Source organism: Eurosta solidaginis, chromosome 2 (genome assembly GCF_040869045.1).
Source record: "Eurosta solidaginis isolate ZX-2024a chromosome 2, ASM4086904v1, whole genome shotgun sequence".
Taxonomy (NCBI): Eukaryota; Metazoa; Arthropoda; class Insecta; order Diptera; family Tephritidae; genus Eurosta; species Eurosta solidaginis.
This window is the reverse complement of record NC_090320.1, coordinates 58,978,399-59,003,142: the sequence shown is the minus strand read 5'-3', so window position 1 is coordinate 59,003,142 and position 24,744 is coordinate 58,978,399. Positions and strand designations below refer to the sequence as shown.

The following is a 24,744-nucleotide window of genomic DNA, read 5'->3' as shown; positions in this document are numbered from 1 at the left end:
AGTACACTATTACCTTCGTAGCGGAAAAAATACATGACATATATATGTATATGTCTCTCTTCTTTTAAACCATACCCGAATAGCAGAAACTCAATAAATTTACTTTTTGCGGCGTAACGAAGTAAGCCGGGTACTTGTATACATATAAAGCAGGCAATGCGCAGCTATAATCACTGCTTTCATATTGACTAATGAACCAGAGCAAAAGTATTCGCGTGTGTTATGCAGTGTTGCCATTTCCGTGCTTTTGAAGCCAGATCTAGCCCTTTTTTTGCGTTTAGCTCCAAAAATTCCGGTTTAGCTCGTAACTCTTTTTTTGGCCCTCTTTAAAATGTTTGCCTCTTTTTGGCTCCAAATGTATTTTGGCAATACGTATTTTGAAATTTCTAATGTGTTTTATGTGTGTCGAAGTTTTATTTTATTTTTTTCGTTATGTGTGATGTGGCAACTCGGTACTAAACTGATAACAAAAACTTTTATCGATAAACTGTGCCATGAGGTTGTATTTTTGCTTTCCAGCTTGTGCAACAGCATAGTGTCACCCTCTAAGAGTTTCGACCCTTTAAATGTATAGACGAATTCTTGAAATGAAGATACGTAATATTTGTCGCGACATCATAATTAAATTAATAGAGCAATTAAAACAACGCTTGCCGCACAATATAGAAACGTTTAGCAAAATAAATTTCGTTTCGATTGAAAACATATTGAGAATTGTAAATCCTCAAAGGTTTTCGTATTTCACAAATGAAAATGAAAATGAAAAAACAAGTATAGCACTGATCACGGCCGTAGAGAGAAAATCCGAGACCGGGGGGAATCCCCCCATTCCACCTCCCCTCTCGTCGGGACTGGCACTGATGAAATAACGAGATTACAAATGCAGTGGAAAAATATCTTTCTCCAAAATTGGAAAAATGTGACTTCAACATTAAGAGCATTTTCAAACATGACAGCTCCGACACATAAGCAGTTTTTCATATAGATGAGTTTAACACATGCTTATGCATTATGAGTAGATTGCACGTATTTTTATGGAGAATGGTAGAATGAGCGACACTATCGCCATCTGAAATTGAAAAGTAGCCAACTCCCCAATTTTGTTCCAAGCAAATCATAAGAAGAAGAATTTGACATTTGCTTTGGCTAAGGGTATTGGCACACTTTGCAAGTGAAATTATTTTTCCCACTGGTTGGTAAATTTTCTAAAATGTTTCGCAATTACAAACTGCAATATAACAATCGAATACGTTAGCAAGTATTTTTGTTGTATAGGGAGAATGTTTACAACAGTGCTTCGCGAAATTTTGTATGTGAGTGGGCAAGGCGTAATAAACTTCAATTGCCAAGTCTAAAGTTTCTTCATATTTACAAACGCAACATCTCGGTTGATTGTGGCGATGTTATTGGAATGCATAAGCTTGTGTTAAACGCATCTATATGAAAAATGTCGTTGTACCGCGGCCTTGAGTTTTATTAAAAGAAAACACAACAAGTAAAGAAGGCTAAGTTCGGGTGTAACCGAACATTACATACTCAGTTGAGAGCTGTGGAGACAAAGTAAGGGAAAATCACCATGTTGTAAAAAGAACCTAGGGTAACCCTGGAATGTGTTTGTATGACATGTGTATCAAATGGAAGGTATTAAAGAGTATTTTAAGAGGAAGTGGGCCATAGTTCTATAGATGGACACCATTTAGGGATATCGCCATAAAGGTAGACCAGGCCTGACTCTAGAATTTGTTTGTACGATATGGGTATCAAATGAAATGTGTTAATGATAATTTTAAAAGGGAGTGGGCCTAAGTTCTATAGGTGGACGCCTTTTCGAGATATCGCCATAAAGGTGGACCAAGGGTGACTCTAGAATTTATTTTGTACGATATGGGTATCAAATGAAAGGTGGTAATGACTATTTTAAAAGGGAATGGGCCTTAGTCCTATAGATGGACGCCGTTTCGAGATATCGCCATAAAGATGGACCAGGGGTGACTCTAGAATTTGTTTGTACGATATGGGTATCAAACGAAAGGTGTTAATAAGTGTTTTAAAAGGGAGTGGGCCTTAGTTCTATAGGTGGACGCCTTTTCGGAATATCGTTATAAAAGTGGACCAGGGGTGACTCTAGAATGCTTTGTACAATATGGGTATCAAGTGAAAGGTGTTAATGAGTATTTTAAAAGGGCGTGGGTCTTAGTTCTATAGGTGGATGCCTTTTCGAGATATCGCCATAAACGTGGACCAGGGGTGACTCTAGAATTTGTTTGTACGATATGGGTATCAAATGAAAGGTGTTAATGAGTATTTTAAAAGGGCGTAGGCCTTAGTTCATAGGTGGATGCCTTTTCGAGATATCGCCATATACGTGGACCAGGGGTGACTCTAGAATTTGTTTGTACGATATGGGTATCAAATGAAAGGTGTTAATGAGTATCTTAAAAGGACGTGGGCCTTAGTTCTATAGGTGGACGCCTTTTCGAAATATCGCCATAAAGGTGGACCAGGGGCGACTTTAGAATTTGTTTGTACGATATGGGTATCAAATGAAAGGTGTTAATGAGTATTTTAAAAAGGAGTGGGCCTTAGTTCTATAGGTGGACACGCCTTTTCGAAATATCGCCATAAAGGTGGACCAGGGGTGACTCTAGAATTTGTTTGAACTATATGGGTATCAAATGAAAGGTGTTAATGAGTATTTTAAAAGGGATTGGGCCTTAGTTCTATAGGTGGACGCCTTTTCATAATATCGTTATAAAAGTGGACCAGGGTTGACTGTAGAATGCGTTTGTACAATATGGGTATCAAATGAAAGGTGTTAATGAGTATTTTAAAAGGGCGTAGGCCTTAGTTCATAGGTGGATGCCTTTTCGAGATATCGCCATATACGTGGACCAGGGGTGACTCTAGAATTTGTTTGTACGATATGGGTATCAAATGAAAGTTGTTAATGAGTATCTTAAAAGGACGTGGGCCTTAGTTCTATAGGTGGACGCCTTTTCGAAATATCGCCATAAAGGTGGACCAGGGGCGACTCTAGAATTTGTTTGTACCATATGGGTATCAAATGAAAGGTGTTAATGAGTATCTTAAAAGGACGTGGGCCTTAGTTCTATAGGTGGACGCCTTTTCGAAATATCGCCATAAAGGTGGACCAGGGGCGACTTTAGAATTTGTTTGTACGATATGGGTATCAAATGAAAGGTGGTAATGAGTATTTTAAAAAGGAGTGGGCCTTAGTTCTATAGGTGGACACGCCTTTTCGAAATATCGCCATAAAGGTGGACCAGGGGTGACTCTAGAATTTGTTTGTACGATATGGGTATCAAACGAAAGGTGTTAATAAGTGTTTTAAAAGGGAGTGGGCCTTAGTTCTATAGGTGGACGCCTTTTCGGAATATCGTTATAAAAGTGGACCAGGGGTGACTCTAGAATGCGTTTGTACAATATGGGTATCAAATGAAAGGTGTTAATGAGTATTTTAAAAGGGCGTAGGCCTTAGTTCATAGGTGGATGCCTTTTCGAAATATCGCCATAAAGGTGGACCAGGGGCGACTCTAGAATTTGTTTGTACGATATGGGTATCAAATGAAAGGTGTTAATGAGTATTTTAAAAAGGAGTGGGCCTTAGTTCTATGTGTGGACGCCTTTTCGAGATATCGCCATAAATGTGGACCAGGGGTGACTCTAGAATTTGTTTGTACGATATGGGTATCAAATGAAAGGTGTTAATGAGTATCTTAAGTATCTAAGTATCTAAGTTCTATAGGTGGACGCCTTTTCGAAATATCGCCATAAAGGTGGACCAGGGGTGACTCTAGAATTTGTACGATATGGGTATCAAATGAAAGGTGTAAATGAGTATTTAAAAAGGGCGTGGACCTTAGTTCTATAGGTGGACGCCTTTTCGAAATATCGCCATAAAGGTGGGCCAGGGGTGACTCTAGAATTTTTTCGTACGATATGGGTATCAAATGAAAGGTGTTAATGAGTATTTTAAAAAGGAGTGGGCCTTAGTTCTATATGTGGACGCGTTTTCGAGATATCGCCATAAACGTGGACCAGGGGTGACTCTAGAATGCGTTTGTACGATACGGGTATCAAATTAAAGGTACTAATGAGGGTTTTAAAAGGGAGTGGCCCTTAGTTGTATATGTGAAGGCGTTTTCGAGATATCTACCAAAATGTGGACCAGTGTGATGCTGAACATCATCTGTCGGGTACCGCTAATTTATTTATATATGTAATACCACGTACAGTATTCCTTCCAAGATTCCAAGGGCTTTTGATTTCGCCCTGCAAAATTTTTCATTTTATTCTACTTAATATAGTAGGTGTCACACCCATTTTACCAAGTTTTTTCTAAAGTTATATTTTGCGTCAATAGACTAATACAATTACCATGTTTCGTTCCTATTTTCGTATTTGGTATATAATTATGGCAATTTTTTCATTTTTCGTAATTTTCGATATCGAAAAAGTGGGTGTGGTCATAGTCGGATTTCGGCAATTTTTTACACCAATACAAAGTGAGTTCAGATATGTACGTGAACTGAGTTTAGTAAAGATATATCGATTTTTGCTCAAGTTATCGTGTTAAAGGCCGAGCGGAAGGACAGACGGTCGACTGTGTATAAAAACTGGGCGTGGCTTCAACCGATTTCGCCCTTTTTCACAGAAAACAGTTATCGTCCTAGGAGCTAAGCCTCTACCAAATTTCACAATGATTGGTTAATTTTTGTTCGACTTATGGCATTAAAAGCATCCTAGACAAATTAAACGAAAAAGGGCGGAGCCACGCCCATTTTGAAATTTTCTTTTATTTTTATATTTTGTTGCACCATATCATTACTGGAGTTGAATTTTGGCATAATTTACTTATATGCTGTAAAGATATTAACTTTTCTTTTAAAATTTGAATTTAAAAAAATTTTTTTTTAAAAAGTCGGCGTGGTCGTTCTCCGATTTTGCTAATTTTTATTAAGCAGACATAAAGTAATAAGAGTAACGTTCCTGCCAAACTTCATCATGATGTCTTCAACGACTGCCAAATTACAGCTTGCAAAACTTCTAAATTACCTTCATTTAAAAGTGGGCGGTGCCACTCCCATTGTCCAAAATTTTACTAGTTTTCTATTCTGCGTCATAAGCTCAACTTACCTACCACGTTTCATCGCTTAATGCGTATTTTGTAATGAATTATCGCACTTTTTCGATTTTTCGAAATTTTCGATATCGAAAATGTGGGCGTGGTTATTGTCCGATATCGTTCATTTTAAATAGCGATCTGATATGAGTGCCCGGGAACCTACATACCAAATTTCATCAAGATACCTCAAAATTTACTCAAGTTATCGTGTTAACGGACGGACGGACGGACATGGCTCAATCGAATTTTTTTTCGATACTGATGATTTTGATATATGGAAGTCTATATTTATCTCGATTCCTTTATACCTGTACAACCAACCGTTATGCAATCAAAGTTAATATACTCTGTGAGCTCTGCTCAACTGAGTATAAAAATAAAAACAAAATGGCGCATAATCATAGTCAAAATAAAATAGATTTTAAATTTAGTTGCAGCTTTTTGACATAATTTTCTGTGAGCTATCTGTCAAAAAAGATGAAACTAAATTTAAAACCTATTTTATTTTGACTATGATTATGCGCCAATAAGTTCAGTTATGTTGAATTCGCTTCTGACAATAAGAAGTGGTTTTAAAGGGCTGAATAAATGCTGTCACGACTTTGAAATAAACAATGATCTCTTAAAATTAATGAACACAAAAAATATCTATGAGTGTAGCAAAAATAATAATTCATCTTATGAGGACGAAATCATAGATTTTGAAGTCTAAGGCCTTTCAAATATATCTCGTCCCAACATAAACTTGTATTTTAATGGTGATTCGTACACCCGTAGGATGTTAAAAAATAAATAAAACAAGTAAGGAAGGTTAAGTTCGGGTGTAACCGAACATTACATACTCAGTTGAGAGCTATGGTGACAACATAAGGGAAAATAACCATGTAGGAAAATGAACCGAGGGTAACCCTGGAATGTGTTTGTATGACATGTGTATCGAATGAAAGGTATTAAAGAGTATTATATGAGGGAGTGGGCCATAGTTCTATAGGTGGACGCCATTTAGGGATATCGCCATAAAGGTGGATCACTCGAAGAGCCTAGCTTACACAATTGAAAAAAATTATTGCATTAATTAACAATAGGTACATCAGTTTAAATAGATATATGTATATAGGGTATTCCATCCCACCATTCGACCAATTTTGAACCCGACCCCTTTAGAATTGGCTGAAAGTTTTTCTTCTTTTTCTAGCTTACGAAAGACGTTTTCAGAAGTTTTTCAAATTTTTTCATCCAACTCAAAAAAAGTTATGAATTTAAAAAAAAACACCGTTTTTGTTTTCAAAATGCTATAACTTTTTCAAAAATTGACCGTTAGGGATCTTTTTTTTTTAAATTTGTTTTTAAATTTACTTTTCGGAAAAAATTCCCAAAAATTTTTAAAGATTTTTTTTTTCTAATTTTTCAGTTTTTCGTCATTTTTTTTTTTTTTTCTCATAAAAAACTTCAATCAATTCTGCAATCATCCCCACTAATCCCGGAGTGGGCCGATTTTTTTTTTTTTTCATTTAATTGAAAAAAAAACTTTAAAAATTTGTTTGTATTTTTTCCGAAAAGTACATTTAAAACACAAATTTAAAAAAAAAAGATCCCAAGCGGTCAATTTTTGAAAAAGTTATAGCATTTTGAAAAAAACAGCGTTTTTTTTTTTAAATTCATAACTTATTTTGAGTTGGATGAAGAAATTTGAAAAAATTCTGAAAAACGTCTTTCGTAAGCGAGAAAAAGAAGAAAAACTTTCAGCCAATTCTAAAGGGGTCGGGTTCAAAATTGGTCGAAATGGGATGGAATATCCCATATATAAACGAGGAAATTTGTAATTTTAGAATTAGATATATAAGTTAGGAATACGTATCACAAACCAGCTCAGATCTTAGTATTTATTTTATCCTCATAGATTTGACGTAAGTGTATAACCCTTTTTTAAACAAGTTATTATAACTTTTTTTATGTATTCGGGTAGTTCATTGAAGCATTTTAACCCTTTGTAAAAAAGACTATTCTGTTCAGATTCTGTTTTATAATTAGGTAATTTGAAATCATTTCTTTGTCTTGTATTTCTTCCATGGACATCATAGTTAACTCTAATATTTGTTCTTAAGTATTCAGGTAAATTTCCGGTTTTTATATTGTATATAAACTTCATCGTAAAGAAAAATATTTGTTGCTTCACGCTCAACAAATTTAAACTAAGTAGCATATCTTTTATTGGGGTATCATAACGTTTGTTTAGGATGAATCGCATAGCTGTATTCTGCATTTTTTGCAATTTATCGATTTGCCAATCTTTCATAACAAATAAAATTGTAGAGCAATATAAACAGTAAGGTTAAACAACAGATCGATATAATTTAGTTTTATAGTAATTACTTAGGTTTTTGCAGGTTTTTTGCATAAACCATATTTTAGTTGTTATTTTATTTGTTATATAAGCGACATGGGCGTTGAATTTTAATTTACAATCTATTACGATACCAAGGTATTTAATAGTATCTACGTTTTCAATTTCTGAATTATTTATTTTGAGAGTACCAATATCGGAAACATTCTTTCTAGTTATTAACATGTATTTAGTTTTTTCGATATTAAGTTTAAGTTTGTTAGCGCACAACCAAATATAAAGGACATTTAAGTCACTTTGTAATTTATTTCTTAAATCATTTTCGTTTCTACCACTTATCCAAATTAGTGCAACGTCAGCAAACAATTTTATTGAACTATATTTCAAAATTGAATTAATATCATTAATGTAAATGTTGAATAAAATTGGAGCGAGGACAGATCCTTGTGGAAGCCCAACCTTAACATCAACTTCATCTGACAACGATGAGCCAATGATTGTTCTTTGCTTATGGTTGCTTAAAAAACTTTTAAACCAGTCTAGTTATAAACCTTGAATGCCTATGTCTGATAATTTTTCCACTAGTATTTTTATATCTATGGTTTCAAAAGCTCTTTTAAGATCAACAAAAACTGCTAAAATCGACATTTTATTACTAAGATCATCATTCCATTCAGCTAAAACCATATTTAAAGCTGTTTCACAGGAATGATTTTTTCTAAAGCCTGATTGTTGATGTATAAGTATCTTATTTTTTTCTAAGTACTGAACCAATTGGTTCTTTACCACAAGTTCTAAAAATTTTTCATCGCTGGGCAATGAATTTATGGGCCGTAACTCCTCTGCTTTAATAGTATTTTTAACTTTCTCTATAGGAACAATTGTTGAAGTTTTCCACATACTAGGCACTATGCCACAACTTAAACTTTCATTTACTATTTGAGAATAGAAGAAGCCTAAATAGGGGGTTGCATCTTTCACCACACCATCTGATAATAATTTTTTTCCACCTCTCACAGCTTTGAACTTACTGACAAGTTCAGCGATGTCATATGATCCAACTTTGACAAATTTAAAAACGCAGTTTCTTTGATTAGTTATATATACTTCTCTATCAAATACCTCTATATTATTACAAATATCAGTAATACTATCAACAAAATATTTATTTAAGTTGACAGCAATTTCCGATTCGCCATTGTATTTTTGACCGTTTATTACAATCTTCTTTATTGATGTATCTTCTTTTCCCATACTTATGGTCTGTTTTAGATATTTCCACATCATTTTGCTATCATGGCTATTTTTATTTATATTATATTCTATATACATACTTAATTTTTTTAATTTTTACCAACTGTTTGTATTTATTTATTATATACCTGTATTCGTCCCAGTTTCCCGAGATTTGAGCCAGTTTAAAAAGTTCAAATTTGAATTTGTTCATATTGGCTAACTCGTTGTCATACCATTTATTATGTATTTTTAAATGCACTACTTTTTCTCTGGTAAGATTTTGCATGATATTTAAAATGCTATTATTAATCAGCAAAACCTTACTCTCTAAATCAATATGATCAAAATTACTGAAATCACACAGACGCAGTTGGTTAAGAAGTGATTCATTATTATAATACTCCCATGAGGTTATTTTTCTAATACTACTCATTTTTAATTGTGGACTACTTTTAATTTTAAATTGGATTGTTTCATGATCAGTTATTTGATGTTCATCTAACCTTTCGCAAACAATATCATTATTATCCGAAAATAGTAAATCGATTTTTGTTCTAGATATATCCGTTATACGAGTATCGAAATCAATTTTTTGATACATAAAGTATGATTTAAACAGATCAATTAGTTGTGTACTATATGTTGATGTATTATTTAAATTAATATTAAAATCTCCTACAAGAATATTGTTTCCAGAATTTTCACAAGTAATACCTAAGACATTACGTAAATAGTTTATAAAATCTAAATCGCTTGTGCTGGGTGAGTGATAAATCATACCCACTTGAATTTTTGGGTTAAAGTGCTTCAATTGGATAAAAATATACCACAAGTTTTTGTAATTGATATTAGAGACCACAAGTTTTTATCGATTTCTTTATTATGTTTAACGCAGTATTCAACTGAATCATGTACATAAACAAGAACGCCACCAGTATACCTACTATGGGAGTCACAACGTACTGATTTGTAGGATTCTATTTTCAACTCTTGATTTGTTACGACATTTGTGGTACATGTTTCAGCGCAAAAACTACCGCTGGATTTTTAATCTCGATCAGTCTTTCTAATTCATTTTTACTACTTACAATACTATTTATATTAAGACAAATTAGATTATTTAATTGCTACTTTCTAGTTTTGGATTTGCTTTGAATATATGTTTATATGCTGGGCATTCCTTACTAAACGCAGCATGGTGTACATCAGTCTATATCAATTTTTTCTGGACTAGCTCACAACAGTTTACACAATTATATACATTTGATACACAATCTCTGAAATCGTGATTGCCTTCACATCTACTACATGCTTTTTTATTGATACATTGAACCGCCAAACATTTAAAGCATCTAAATACTCTTTCATAATCAGTAGTTAGGCAAGAGTCCTATTCTACATTAATTCTCTTTTGTTTAATAATTTTTTCGTATGTTTCTATATCTGTTTCAACAAGAGCATTGAAGCATTCTTCTCTTCGACTGAAATTTTCAAAAACCTTTACAACTTTGAATCTTTTACCCTCACATATGCTATTTTGTTTTGTAATACATTCTATCAATCGCTCACTGCTAAAACGCCAAATACACGACACGAACATTTCCGCGAACAGTCCCGTTATGTCATGTTTCTGCGACCTTTTCTGTCGTGTATGGTGGTGTTTGCCAGTTCGCGCAAATGTTCGCCAAAAATCAAAATATTTTAATTTTTGGCGAACATTTGCGGAACTGTTCGTGCGTGTATGGCGAAATAGCTCATAATCGTAGTAATTTCTGAACGGAACAGACGTGCGCGGAAAAGTAAAATGGACAATAAAAAATTTCTGAGTGAATTTATTGAATCTTCTCCCTTTTTTTACGCTTAATTGCCACAGCGAGCAATATTACTGCAGCACAATTGTTGTCCGTATTCATCGCTGTCTGAAAGAGAACTAATGTTCGGCCAAAAGTTCGTATGCTGCGAACAAGATTGCGGAAATGTTCGTGTCGTGTATTTGGCGCTTAAGCATTGTAAACTTTACCAAGTAGCGCAACTAACAGCTGATCGCTCAAAATTTGCACACACACACAAACATCACTAATGGCCATATTACGGAAATCTTAGGGAAATTGAAGTTAAATTTTTAAACAGACATAAAATGTTATAATTTTGGAATATATAGCATCTAGGACACCTTAATTGCAGTAATTGAAAAAAATGTTTGCTTATACTCAAGTATTTAATTATTTTTTCTAAATTTTTCTTTAATATTGATGCAATGATTGATCCAATGCAACTCTGGTCTTCCTATTATTCTTCATTCCACTCCATTCGAGTGCCTACTTTCACGGCCTGCGAATGCCTTCCACTCTATTCGCAACATAACCTCGAATTAAGCTGCCAAACTATATAGTAAACAATGCTGCTAAGCCTCTCAGTTAAACCTATAACTTTAAATATTTTTTTAATCTCTCTCTTGTCTTTTGTTTTTTCCATATCGTATTCATTCCCAATTTGTTCCGCTATCTTTTTCTGCAATAGATCGCATGATTCCTTATTCTTGCATTGCACTACTATCCCATAGTGTACAAGTACAAGTGTGTTGACTTCTTTCTGACAGGCACTCGCTTAAGTGAGCATAATGGGAAAATCTGGGTTTCCATTGCTGTTTCGGTTGAAAACGGGCAATTAGGGTTCTGTGCAGAGACGTAAAAGATTGAAACAGGGTTTATGTAGTCACAAAAGTGTTGCTCCTGTTCCACAGCATTTTAATTTTATATCATGGCGAAAAGTGTTCAGTTCAGAGTTATTGATTTTCATTAAAAGTTTAATTTATTATGGAGGATTACTCCTTTAAGTGTAAAAAGCAGAGAAAACGTAGAGTTTTTCAAATTATTGTGAAAAACTTTTTAATTTGAATTTCTGTACCCAAGTTCACTATATTTGTGTAACACAAGAATCTGGAGGTAAATTCCTTAACTATGAAAAACTGAAAAAGGTATACTTATTTCATTTGCACACACAATTTACACTTTGAATTTAGTTGTGTTTTTATGCACAAAATTTTGAAACTAAAAACAAAATTTTCATTTGTCAGAACAAATTAATAAAAACAGCCTAATGTCAAAAAACCATATCGAAATACAAATAGGCTTGTTTGTTTTTAATGAACTACGTTGTATTTTTCTTGTATTTCGTTAGTTTTTTTTAAATATAGTTCACACACTTATACCAGTACTGGAATCTTATTGGCTCCCTTGACAAAAAATATACGAAAAAATACAAGAATAGAAAATAAAGTAGTGTCATATAGGAGTTTGATTTGTTTGCCCACAGACGCTTTGGTTGTGTTGCATTCATTAATTCATCTGTCGGGCGAAGTATCGAAAAATTTACATAAATGCTTTGGTTGCGTGCCTACGTTTTGACAACGCCAGACGAAAAACAATGAAACGCCGTACGTGATCTTTGCTTTGAAGCGACCAAAGCGTTTATATAATTTTGCCCTTATGCATTTGTGTAAACAGCCTTAGAAGTGAAAATTTTCCATGTTACACGTGTGGCACTTTATATTTTGACTCCAATTTAAATAAATTTTGCTTTCCGTATGTTTCCGCATTGTTGCAGGCTATTTCATCTATAAATACTACAAAGTTTTATTAAACTATCAAATGCAACTCAGCTTGAAGTACTTTTGCGTACCAAAAATGCAACTCTAGACCTGAGATTTGCATCAGGTGAGCGAGGCTGTTTGTAGTTTTGACATTTATCGCTTAGCTGACACACTTGTATAGGTACACTAGCCATCATCCGGTGGCTAAATCCTGAGCCAGATAAATAATTTGGCATGTAAATGGAACAACAACGATTTGAGCCAGATAAATCCAGATAGAAGTCTGGTTCAATTTGTGAGCAGCTTTGTTTAATAGGTTTTTCGATGTTCACTTGGCAGCACTAGCTGTTTTGAGAGGTAGAACTGTCAGTTTGATGTATGCATAAACAATTTGTTAGCCATATTTAAAGCAATTTGTTCAACTAGAAAAGAGAAAATGGAAAACTTTAATAAAATGTATGTATAAAAAATAAAATTTATAAAACTTTAACATATATTAACTATGTAAACTGTTTTAGTGAAAGAAGACTTTGGTCTAGAGAGGAGACAAGAGCTTTTTTAAATGCGTACCTTGCTAGGAAGGAAGAGTTTGCCAGCATTAGGAGAAAAAAATATGTCATGGATAATGTTCTGATGGATTTGGAGAGCCAAGGAGTATTGGTGAGTTTGATGTTAGCCCACGATAGATGTTTACAAAGTTTATTAATAATTTCTTCTTGCTATATTTGTATCTTAACACAGAGTCAACCAACGACGGTGGAGATGCTTTCGGCAAAACAAATAAAATTTAATAAGGGCATATACCTAAACAGAGTGTGGACAATAATGGCAGGACAGGAGCAACGCCACGCAATGCTCCGTTTGCTGATTTGATGAAGGAAATATTTGGTGATAATCCAGTTATATCAAATAACCACTCCATAAATTTATTCGGCCAGCCTCTAAATCTTCCACCACAGGATGGCACACCTAGCTGTTCCAACGAAGGCGGAAACGAAAAAAAATTGCCAAAATGTTATAGAAAACAAAGAAGCTATAGACCTCCATTGAAAGAAAAAATAATGAAATGAAAATTCAGTGCAGAAAGGAGCTTGCTGCCGACAAAATAAAGGTCTTCGAAGAGTATGCTGCAAAAAAAAAATTGAAAAGATGGAGCAGGCGCAGCAATTAAAGCAAAAGCGGCATGAAGAAAAAATGGCCATGCTCAAATCGTTTATGGATGCAAAAAAAAACAATGTGATATATTTATTATTAGTATTTATTATGAATTACCTTTTGTTCAACATGTGCTATTTTAAGAATGTATGTATAGTTATAGTTAGGAATATGAGTGAAGTCCATATATATTTATAAAACCAGATTAGTTGTAAGTAGGAATGAACTTTGGAGTATTTTCGCGACACTTTTTAGTTTGAAAAATGTGAAGTCAACTTTGTGATATTTTATGAGTACTTTTAACAATGGAGTGCTTTTTGTTTTTGAATTTATAATGATGTAGCCTAGATTTAAGAAATATAATAGACGAATTTTCCTTACACCTGTACCTGGATTGGATGTTAGTGTTTTTTACTTTACCTGAAGCAACAAATAATAAATAAATGTATTTATATGAATATAGGAACTTCAATCCAAATAAAATTTTTATTTCGAAGAAAATTTCAGTTCGACAAGTATTTTAGGACTAGAAACCTAAGCGTATAAGTAAGTATAACCTTCGACGGCGTGCTAATAACATTTGTATCGATTAGGTTTTGTAGAACAATACCACGCCTACTTCCAGAAGCCGCTTCGTTCCCTTGCAGATGCATATTGCTTACATGTTCTTCATCCTCTATCAAATTCTCGTCTTCAATGCTGTCGTGCTCCAAACAACAAATGGTATGAAGAATGCATCCACATATAATAATCCGAACGATCGATTGCAGGTCTGTATTTTCAGTGAAATGAAGCAGTCGTCTGAATCTCATTTTCAATAATCCAAAAACATTTTCAACGACAATTCTGGTTGACGAATGTAAATAATTGAATTACATGTGGGCTGATGTCAAAAATCCATTATCTCGAAATGAACATGAGTTGAATGGAAAAGTGGATGTCATATCATCTAATGCTCGTTGGTATAAACTTGATCGTCTCAAAACATGACTGTCATGTAACGAGCCCGGTTCACCAGCGAATATGTCTATAAACATTTTATCTGCGTCTACAACAGCTTGCAATTGCAGGATATAAAAATGCTTCCGATTGAAATACGCTTCTTTTTTTGATACTGGGGCTTTAATTTTTATGTGCGAGCAGTCGATACAACCAATCACATTTGGAATGCTCTTCATGGCATAAAACTTGCGTATATTGTCCCTTGCTTTGGACAGCGAAGGCCACTGAACATATTCATGGCCAATTGACAATAGCCATTCAATCACTCGCCTTATTACTCTCCATGCAGTTGACTCAGCCATGTTGAAATGATTCGCTATTTCACGAAACGTACTGGTATTTGCCATGTACCACAAAAGCATATATATCTCTTTTGCAGCTCCAACTTTGCAAAATCCTCCATGTTCCTTTTTAGAATAAACTGCGCTTGTATTATACCGTTCTACAAAATGGTAAAGGACATATTTTTATAAATGACTAAGAAGGGTTAATTGATGTGAAATTCTTACCAATTAAAATATGCGCAGTGGACCGATTCATTCTAAAATGTTTTCTGAAGTCTTGATCTGTATAACCATCAATTGTGTCTAAAAAATTTTCATTTGGAACATGTTCCTCTTCATTTTCCGAAGTGCTTCCAGATAAATTCATGAATTCTTCAGTCAAGCCGCTTGTATTTGCCGATTCCGATGACGATTCATACAAAACTGCAATATATTTAAATGATAGACATGAAGCAAAACACTTACTAAAAAACACCAATGAGTTTAAAAAATGTGTAAACTTACTTCCAAGAAATGCTCATCCATGTTTTTCGTTTAATTTTTCACAACGCTTTAATTATATCGGTTTGCTTACTTTTCTCCTTCTTACAACGAAAATGACGTTTTTGGTAGTGCTGCCAACTCTCACAACAATGATCCGGACCATTCCCGTGAAAGTTGAGCGTGATCCGGAGCTTTAAAACTCACTGGATGACCACAACTATGTCCTATCCCATAGGAAAACAATTTTTTTTTTGGTCCACAGGTTTCGGAGATATCGCTAACGCATCTCAAAAAAACTAAGAACGCAGCAATTTGGAAGCACTAAAAGTACTTTTCCTATAACTACAAACGATGAAATTGATTGTAGTGAAATTCATTTTTTTGTAGTTTTTATAGTTACTCCGAAAATATAATACATTGTGCGGAAACCAAGCAATTTAAGCAAATTTGGGTGTTTTCTTTTTGAAATACGTTTTAAATTGTTTGTAGTTTTTCATAGGAAAAAAAAAATTTTTTTTTGGTCTACAGGTTTCGGAGATATCGCTAACGCATCTCAAAAAAACCAAGAACGCAGCAATTTGGAAGCACTAAAAGTACTTCTCCTATAACTACAAACGATGAAATTGATTGTAGTGAAATTCATTTTTTTGTAGTTTTTATAGTTACTCCGAAAATATAATACATTGTACGGAAACCAAGCAATTTAAGCAAATTTGGGGTTTTTCTTTTTGAAATACGTTTTAATTCGTTTGTAGTTTTTCATAGAAAAAAAAATTTTTTTTTGGTCCACAGGTTTCGGAGATATCGCTAACGCATCTCAAAAAAACCAAGGACGCAGCAATTTAGGAGCACTAAAAGTACTTTTCCTATAACTACAAACGATGAAATTGATTGTAGTGAAGTTCATTTTTTTGTAGTTTTTATAGTTACTCCGAAAATATAATACATTTTGCGGAAACCAAGCAATTTAAGCAAATTTGCGTTTTTTCTTTTTGAAATACGTTTTAAATCGTTTGTAGTTTTTCATAGGAAAAAACATTTTTTTTTTGGTCCACAGGTTTCGGAGATATCGCTAACGCATCTCAAAAAAACCAAGAATGCAGCAATTTGGAAGCACTAAAAGTACTTTTCCTATAACTACAAACGGTGAAATTGATTGTAGTGAAATTCATTTTTTTGTAGTTTTTATAGTTACTCCGAAAATATAATACATTGTGCGGAAACCAAGCAATTTAAGCAAATTTGCGTTTTTTTCTTTTTGAAATACGTTTTAAATCGTTTGTAGTTTTTCATAGGAAAGCAATTTTTTTTTTTGGTAAACAGGTTTCGGAGATATCGCTAACGCATCGCAAGAAAACCAAGAACGCAGCAATTTGGAAGCACTAAAAGTACTTTTTCTATAACTACAAACGATGAAATTGATTGTAGTGAAATTAATTTTTTTGTAGTTTTTATAGTTACTCCGAAAAAATAATACATTGTGCGGAAATCAAGCAATTTAAGCAAATTTGGGTTTTTCTTTTTGAAATACGTTTTAAATCGTTTGTAGCTTTTCATAGGAAAAAAAAATTTTTTTTTGGTCCACAGGTTTCGGAGATATCGCTAACAAATCTCAAAAAAAACCAAGAACGCAGCAATTTGGAAGCACTAAAAGTACTTTTCCTATAACTACAAACGATGAAATTGATTGTAGTGAAATTCACTTTTTTGTAGTTTTTATAGTTACTCCGAAAATATAATACATTGTGCGGAAACCAAGCAATTTAAGTAAATTTGGCTTTTTTCTTTTTGAAATACGTTTTAAATCGTTTATAGTTTTTCATAGGAAAAAACTTTTTTTTTTGGTCCACAGGTTTCGGAGATATCGCTAACGCATCTCAAAAAAAACCAAGAACGCAGCAATTTGGAAGCACTAAAAGTACCTTTCCTATAACTACAAACGATGAAATTGATTGTAGTGAAATTCATTTTTTTGTAGTTTTTATAGTTACTCCGAAAATATAATACATTGTGCGGAAACCAAGCAATTTAAGCAAATTTGGGTTTTTTCTTTTTGAAATACGTTTTAAATCGTTTGTAGTTTTTCATAGGAAAAACATTTTTTTTTTTGGTCCATAGGTTTCGGAGATATCGGTAACGCATCTCAAAAAAACCAAGAACGCAGCAATTTGGAAGCACTAAAAGTACTTTTCCTATAACTACAAACGATGAAATTGATTGTAGTGAAATTCATTTTTTGTAGTTTTTATAATTACTCCGAAAATATAATACATTGTGCGGAAACCAAGCAATTTAAGTAAATTTGGCTTTTTTCTTTTTGAAATACGTTTTAAATCGTTTATAGTTTTTCATAGGAAAAAACTTTTTTTTTTTGGTCCACAGGTTTCGGAGATATCGCTAACGCATCTCAAAAAAAAACCAAGAACGCAGCAATTTGGAAGCACTAAAAGTACCTTTCCTATAACTACAAACGATGAAATTGATTGTAGTGAAATTCATTTTTTTGTAGTTTTTATAGTTACTCCGAGAATATAATACATTGTGCGGAAACCAAGCAATTTAAGCAAATTTGGGTTTTTTCTTTTTGAAATACGTTTTAATTCGTTTGTAGTTTTTCATAAGAAAAAAATTTTTTTTTTTGGTCCACAGGTTTCGGAGATATCGCTAACGCATCTCAAAAAAACCAAGAACGCAGCAATTTGGAAGCACTAAAAGTACTTTTCCTATAACTACAAACGATGAAATTGATTGTAGTGAAATTCATTTTTTTGTAATTTTTATAGTTACTCCGAAAATATAATACAGTGTGCGGAAACCAAGCAATTTAAGCAAATTTGGGTTTTTTCTTTTTGAAATACGTTTTAAATCGTTTGTAGTTTTTCATAGGAAAAAAAATTTGTTTTTTTTTGGTAAACAGGTTTCGGAGATATCGCTAACGCATCTCAAAAAAACCAAGAACGCAGCAATTTGGAAGCACTAAAAGTACTTTTCCTATAACTACAAACGACGAAATTGATTGTAGTGAAATTCATTTTTTTGTAGTTTTTATAGTTACTCCGAAAATATAATACATTGTGCGGAAACCAAGCAATTTAAGCAAATTTGGGTTTTTCTTTTTGAAATACGTTTTAAATCGTTTGTAGTTTTTCATAGGAAAAAAAAAATTTTTTTTGGTCCACAGGTTTCGGAGATATCGCTAACGCATCTCAAAAAAAAGCCAAAAAACGCAGCAATTTGGAAGCACTATAAGTACTTTTCCTATAACTACAAACGATGAAATTGATTGTAGTGAAATTCACTTTTTTGTAGTTTTTATAGTTACTCCGAAAATATAATACATTTTGCGGAAACCAAGCAATTTAAGTAAATTTGGCTTTTTTCTTTTTGAAATACGTTTTAAATCGTTTGTAGTTTTTCATAGGAAAAAACTTTTTTTTTGGTCCACAGGTTTCGGAGATATCGCTAACGCATCTCAAAAAACCAAGAACGCAGCAATTTGGAAGCAGTAAAAGTACTTTTCCTATAACTACAAACGATGAAATTGATTGTAGTGAAATTAATTTTTTTGTAGTTTTTATAGTTACTCCGAAAATATAATACATTGTGCGGAAACCAAGCAATTTAAGCAAATTTGGGTTTTTTTCTTTTTGAAATACGTTTTAAATCGTTTGTAGTTTTTCATAGGAAAAAAAAAATTTTTTTTTGGTCCACAGGTTTCGGAGATATCGCTCACGCATCTCAAAAAACCAAGAACGCAGCAATTTGGAAGCACTAAAAGTACTTTTCCTATAACTACAAACGATGAAATTGATTGTAGTGAAATTCATTTTTTTGTAGTTTTTATAGTTACTCCGAAAATATAATACATTGTGCGGAAACCAAGCAATTTAAGCAAATTTGGGTTTTTTCTTTTTGAAATACGTTTTAATTCGTTTGTAGTTTTTCATAGGAAAAAAAATTTTTTTTTTGGTCCACAGGTTTCGGAGATATCGCTAACGCATCTCAAAAAAACCAAGAACGCAGCAATTTGGAAGCACTAAAAGTACTCTTCCTATAACTACAAACGATGAAATTGATTGTAGTGAAATTCATTTTTTTTATAGTTTTTATAGTTACTCCGAAAATATAACACATTGTGCGGAAACCAAGCAATTTAAGCAAATTTGGGTTTTTTATTTTTGAAATACGTTTTAAATCGTTTGTAGTTTTTCATAGGAAAAAAATTTTTTTTTTGGTCCACAGGTTTCGGAGATATCGCTAACGCATCTCAAAAAAACCAAGAACGCAACAATTTGGAAGCACTAAAAGTACTTTTCCTATAACTACAAACGATGAAATTGTTTGTAGTGAAATTCATTTTTTTGTAGTTTTTATAGTTACTCCGAAAATATAATACATGTGCGGAAACCAAGCAATTTAAGCAAATTTGGGTTTTTTCTTTTTGAAATACGTTTTAATTCGTTTGTAGTGTTTCATAGGAAAAAATTATTTTTTTTTGGTCCACAGGTTTCGGAGATATCGCTAACGCATCTCAAAAAAACCAAGAACGCAGCAATTTGGAAGCACTAAAAGTACTTTTCCTATAACTACAAACGATGAAATTGATTGTAGTGAAATTCATTTTTTTGTAGTTTTTATAGTTACTCCGAAAATATAATACATTGTGCGGAAACCAAGCAATTTAAGCAAATTTGGGTTTTTTCTTTTTGAAATACGTTTTAAATCGTTTGTAGTTTTTCATAGGAAAAACATTTTTTTTTTTTGGTCCATAGGTTTCGGAGATATCGGTAACGCATCTCAAAAAAACCAAGAACGCAGCAATTTGGAAGCACTAAAAGTACTTTTCCTATAACTACAAACGATGAAATTGATTGTAGTGAAATTCATTTTTTGTAGTTTTTATAATTACTCCGAAAATATAATACATTGTGCGGAAACCAAGCAATTTAAGCAAATTTGGGTTTTTTCTTTTTGAAATACGTTTTAAATCGTTTGCAGTTTTTCATAGGAAAAAATTATTTTTTTTTGGTCCACAGGTTTCGGAGATATCGCTAACGCATCTCAAAAAAACCAAGAACGCAGCAATTTGGAAGCACTAAAAGTACTTTTCCTATAACTACAAACGATGAAATTGATTGTAGTGAAATTCATTTTTTGTAGTTTTTATAATTACTCCGAAAATATAATACATTGTGCGGAAACCAAGCAATTTAAGCAAATTTGGGTTTTTTCTTTTTGAAATACGTTTTAAATCGTTTGTAGTGTTTCATAGGAAAAAATTATTTTTTTTTGGTCCACAGGTTTCGGAGATATCGCTAACGCATCTCAAAAAAACCAAGAACGCAGCAATTTGGAAGCACTAAAAGTACTTTTCCTATAACTACAAACGATGAAATTGATTGTAGTGAAATTCATTTTTTTGTAGTTTTTATAGTTACTCCGAAAATATAATACATTGTGCGGAAACCAAGCAATTTAAGCAAATTTGGGTTTTTTCTTTTTGAAATACGTTTTAAATCGTTTGTAGTTTTTCATAGGAAAAACATTTTTTTTTTTTGGTCCATAGGTTTCGGAGATATCGGTAACGCATCTCAAAAAAACCAAGAACGCAGCAATTTGGAAGCACTAAAAGTACTTTTCCTATAACTACAAACGATGAAATTGATTGTAGTGAAATTCATTTTTTGTAGTTTTTATAATTACTCCGAAAATATAATACATTGTGCGGAAACCAAGCAATTTAAGCAAATTTGGGTTTTTTCTTTTTGAAATACGTTTTAATTCGTTTGTAGTGTTTCATAGGAAAAAATTATTTTTTTTTGGTCCACAGGTTTCGGAGATATCGCTAACGCATCTCAAAAAAACCAAGAACGCAGCAATTTGGAAGCACTAAAAGTACTTTTCCTATAACTACAAACGATGAAATTGATTGTAGTGAAATTCATTTTTTTGTAGTTTTTATAGTTACTCCGAAAATATAATACATTGTGCGGAAACCAAGCAATTTAAGCAAATTTGGGTTTTTTCTTTTTGAAATACGTTTTAAATCGTTTGTAGTTTTTCATAGGAAAAACATTTTTTTTTTTTGGTCCATAGGTTTCGGAGATATCGGTAACGCATCTCAAAAAAACCAAGAACGCAGCAATTTGGAAGCACTAAAAGTACTTTTCCTATAACTACAAACGATGAAATTGATTGTAGTGAAATTCATTTTTTGTAGTTTTTATAATTACTCCGAAAATATAATACATTGTGCGGAAACCAAGCAATTTAAGTAAATTTGGCTTTTTTCTTTTTGAAATACGTTTTAAATCGTTTATAGTTTTTCATAGGAAAAAACTTTTTTTTTTTGGTCCACAGGTTTCGGAGATATCGCTAACGCATCTCAAAAAAAAACCAAGAACGCAGCAATTTGGAAGCACTAAAAGTACCTTTCCTATAACTACAAACGATGAAATTGATTGTAGTGAAATTCATTTTTTTGTAGTTTTTATAGTTACTCCGAGAATATAATACATTGTGCGGAAACCAAGCAATTTAAGCAAATTTGGGTTTTTTCTTTTTGAAATACGTTTTAATTCGTTTGTAGTTTTTCATAAGAAAAAAATTTTTTTTTTTGGTCCACAGGTTTCGGAGATATCGCTAACGCATCTCAAAAAAACCAAGAACGCAGCAATTTGGAAGCACTAAAAGTACTTTTCCTATAACTACAAACGATGAAATTGATTGTAGTGAAATTCATTTTTTTGTAATTTTTATAGTTACTCCGAAAATATAATACAGTGTGCGGAAACCAAGCAATTTAAGCAAATTTGGGTTTTTTCTTTTTGAAATACGTTTTAAATCGTTTGTAGTTTTTCATAGGAAAAAAAATTTGTTTTTTTTTGGTAAACAGGTTTCGGAGATATCGCTAACGCATCTCAAAAAAACCAAGAACGCAGCAATTTGGAAGCACTAAAAGTACTTTTCCTATAACTACAAACGACGAAATTGATTGTAGTGAAATTCATTTTTTTGTAGTTTTTATAGTTACTCCGAAAATATAATACATTGTGCGGAAACCAAGCAATTTAAGCAAATTTGGGTTTTTCTTTTTGAAATACGTTTTAAATCGTTTGTAGTTTTTCATAGGAAAAAAAAAATTTTTTTTGGTCCACAGGTTTCGGAGATATCGCTAACGCATCTCAAAAAAAAGCCAAAAAACGCAGCAATTTGGAAGCACTATAAGTACTTTTCCTATAACTACAAACGATGAAATTGATTGTAGTGAAATTCACTTTTTTGTAGTTTTTATAGTTACTCCGAAAATATAATACATTTTGCGGAAACCAAGCAATTTAAGTAAATTTGGCTTTTTTCTTTTTGAAATACGTTTTAAATCGTTTGTAGTTTTTCATAGGAAAAAACTTTTTTTTTGGTCCACAGGTTTCGGAGATATCGCTAACGCATCTCAAAAAACCAAGAACGCAGCAATTTGGAAGCAGTAAAAGTACTTTTCCTATAACTACAAACGATGAAATTGATTGTAGTGAAATTAATTTTTTTGTAGTTTTTATAGTTACTCCGAAAATATAATACATTGTGCGGAAACCAAGCAATTTAAGCAAATTTGGGTTTTTTTCTTTTTGAAATACGTTTTAAATCGTTTGTAGTTTTTCATAGGAAAAAAAAAATTTTTTTTTGGTCCACAGGTTTCGGAGATATCGCTCACGCATCTCAAAAAACCAAGAACGCAGCAATTTGGAAGCACTAAAAGTACTTTTCCTATAACTACAAACGATGAAATTGATTGTAGTGAAATTCATTTTTTTGTAGTTTTTATAGTTACTCCGAAAATATAATACATTGTGCGGAAACCAAGCAATTTAAGCAAATTTGGGTTTTTTCTTTTTGAAATACGTTTTAATTCGTTTGTAGTTTTTCATAGGAAAAAAAATTTTTTTTTTGGTCCACAGGTTTCGGAGATATCGCTAACGCATCTCAAAAAAACCAAGAACGCAGCAATTTGGAAGCACTAAAAGTACTCTTCCTATAACTACAAACGATGAAATTGATTGTAGTGAAATTCATTTTTTTTATAGTTTTTATAGTTACTCCGAAAATATAACACATTGTGCGGAAACCAAGCAATTTAAGCAAATTTGGGTTTTTTATTTTTGAAATACGTTTTAAATCGTTTGTAGTTTTTCATAGGAAAAAAATTTTTTTTTTGGTCCACAGGTTTCGGAGATATCGCTAACGCATCTCAAAAAAACCAAGAACGCAACAATTTGGAAGCACTAAAAGTACTTTTCCTATAACTACAAACGATGAAATTGTTTGTAGTGAAATTCATTTTTTTGTAGTTTTTATAGTTACTCCGAAAATATAATACATGTGCGGAAACCAAGCAATTTAAGCAAATTTGGGTTTTTTCTTTTTGAAATACGTTTTAATTCGTTTGTAGTGTTTCATAGGAAAAAATTATTTTTTTTTGGTCCACAGGTTTCGGAGATATCGCTAACGCATCTCAAAAAAACCAAGAACGCAGCAATTTGGAAGCACTAAAAGTACTTTTCCTATAACTACAAACGATGAAATTGATTGTAGTGAAATTCATTTTTTTGTAGTTTTTATAGTTACTCCGAAAATATAATACATTGTGCGGAAACCAAGCAATTTAAGCAAATTTGGGTTTTTTCTTTTTGAAATACGTTTTAAATCGTTTGTAGTTTTTCATAGGAAAAACATTTTTTTTTTTTGGTCCATAGGTTTCGGAGATATCGGTAACGCATCTCAAAAAAACCAAGAACGCAGCAATTTGGAAGCACTAAAAGTACTTTTCCTATAACTACAAACGATGAAATTGATTGTAGTGAAATTCATTTTTTGTAGTTTTTATAATTACTCCGAAAATATAATACATTGTGCGGAAACCAAGCAATTTAAGCAAATTTGGGTTTTTTCTTTTTGAAATACGTTTTAAATCGTTTGCAGTTTTTCATAGGAAAACAAATTTTTTTTTTGGTCCACAGGTTTCGGAGATATCGCTAACGCATCTCAAAAAAACCAAGAACGCAGCAATTTGGAAGCACTAAAAGTACTTTTTCTATAACTACAAACGATGAAATTGATTGTAGTGGAATTCATTTTTTTGTAGTTTTTATAGTTACTCCGAAAATATAATGCATTGTGCGGAAACCAAGCAATTTAAGCAAATTTGGGTTATTCCTTTTTGAAATACGTTTTATATCGTTTGTAGTTTTTCATAGGAAAAAAATTTTTTTTTTTTGTCCACAGGTTTCGGAGATATCGCTAACGCCTCTCCAAAAAACCAAGAACGCAGCAATTTGGAAGCACTAAAAGTACTTTTCCTATAACTACAAACGATGAAATTGATTGTAGTGAAATTAATTTTTTTGTAGTTTTTATAGTTACTCCGAAAATATAATACATTGTCGGAAACCAAGCAATTTAAGCAAATTTGAGTTTTTTCTTTTTGAAATACGTTTTAAATCGTTTG

The 24,744-nt window shown here is 32.5% G+C and overlaps 1 protein-coding gene and 3 long non-coding RNA genes across 5 annotated transcripts in view; 1 reads left to right on the top strand and 3 right to left on the bottom strand.

Annotated features, from left to right (window-relative positions):
• The window catches only part of LOC137239823 (uncharacterized), a 69,848-nt gene extending 60,822 nt beyond the window's left edge, over positions 1-9,026 (bottom strand). The window contains exon 1 of the mRNA XM_067765518.1: positions 8,873-9,026. Within this exon, the coding sequence (XP_067621619.1) occupies positions 8,873-9,012 (140 nt within the window). The 5' untranslated portion in view covers positions 9,013-9,026. The remainder of the gene's footprint in view (positions 1-8,872) is intronic.
• Positions 9,027-11,870: 2,844 nt separating this feature from the next.
• LOC137239816 (uncharacterized) overlaps positions 11,871-24,744 on the bottom strand; it is a 201,804-nt gene continuing 188,930 nt past the window's right edge. For both annotated transcript variants that reach the window (XR_010949491.1, XR_010949490.1), the window contains 2 exons: positions 12,408-12,740; positions 11,871-12,351 (listed from right to left, as the gene is read on the bottom strand). This is a non-coding gene — a long non-coding RNA (uncharacterized lncRNA). The remainder of the gene's footprint in view (positions 12,352-12,407; positions 12,741-24,744) is intronic.
• On the top strand, positions 12,536-14,026 carry LOC137239819 (uncharacterized). The gene is made up of 3 exons (XR_010949493.1): positions 12,536-12,774; positions 12,837-12,978; positions 13,060-14,026. It is a non-coding gene; the product is annotated as an uncharacterized lncRNA (long non-coding RNA).
• LOC137239818 (uncharacterized) lies at positions 13,511-15,573 on the bottom strand. Its single transcript, XR_010949492.1, has 3 exons — positions 15,264-15,573; positions 14,985-15,182; positions 13,511-14,917 (listed from the first exon to the last, which is right to left on the bottom strand). It is a non-coding gene; the product is annotated as an uncharacterized lncRNA (long non-coding RNA).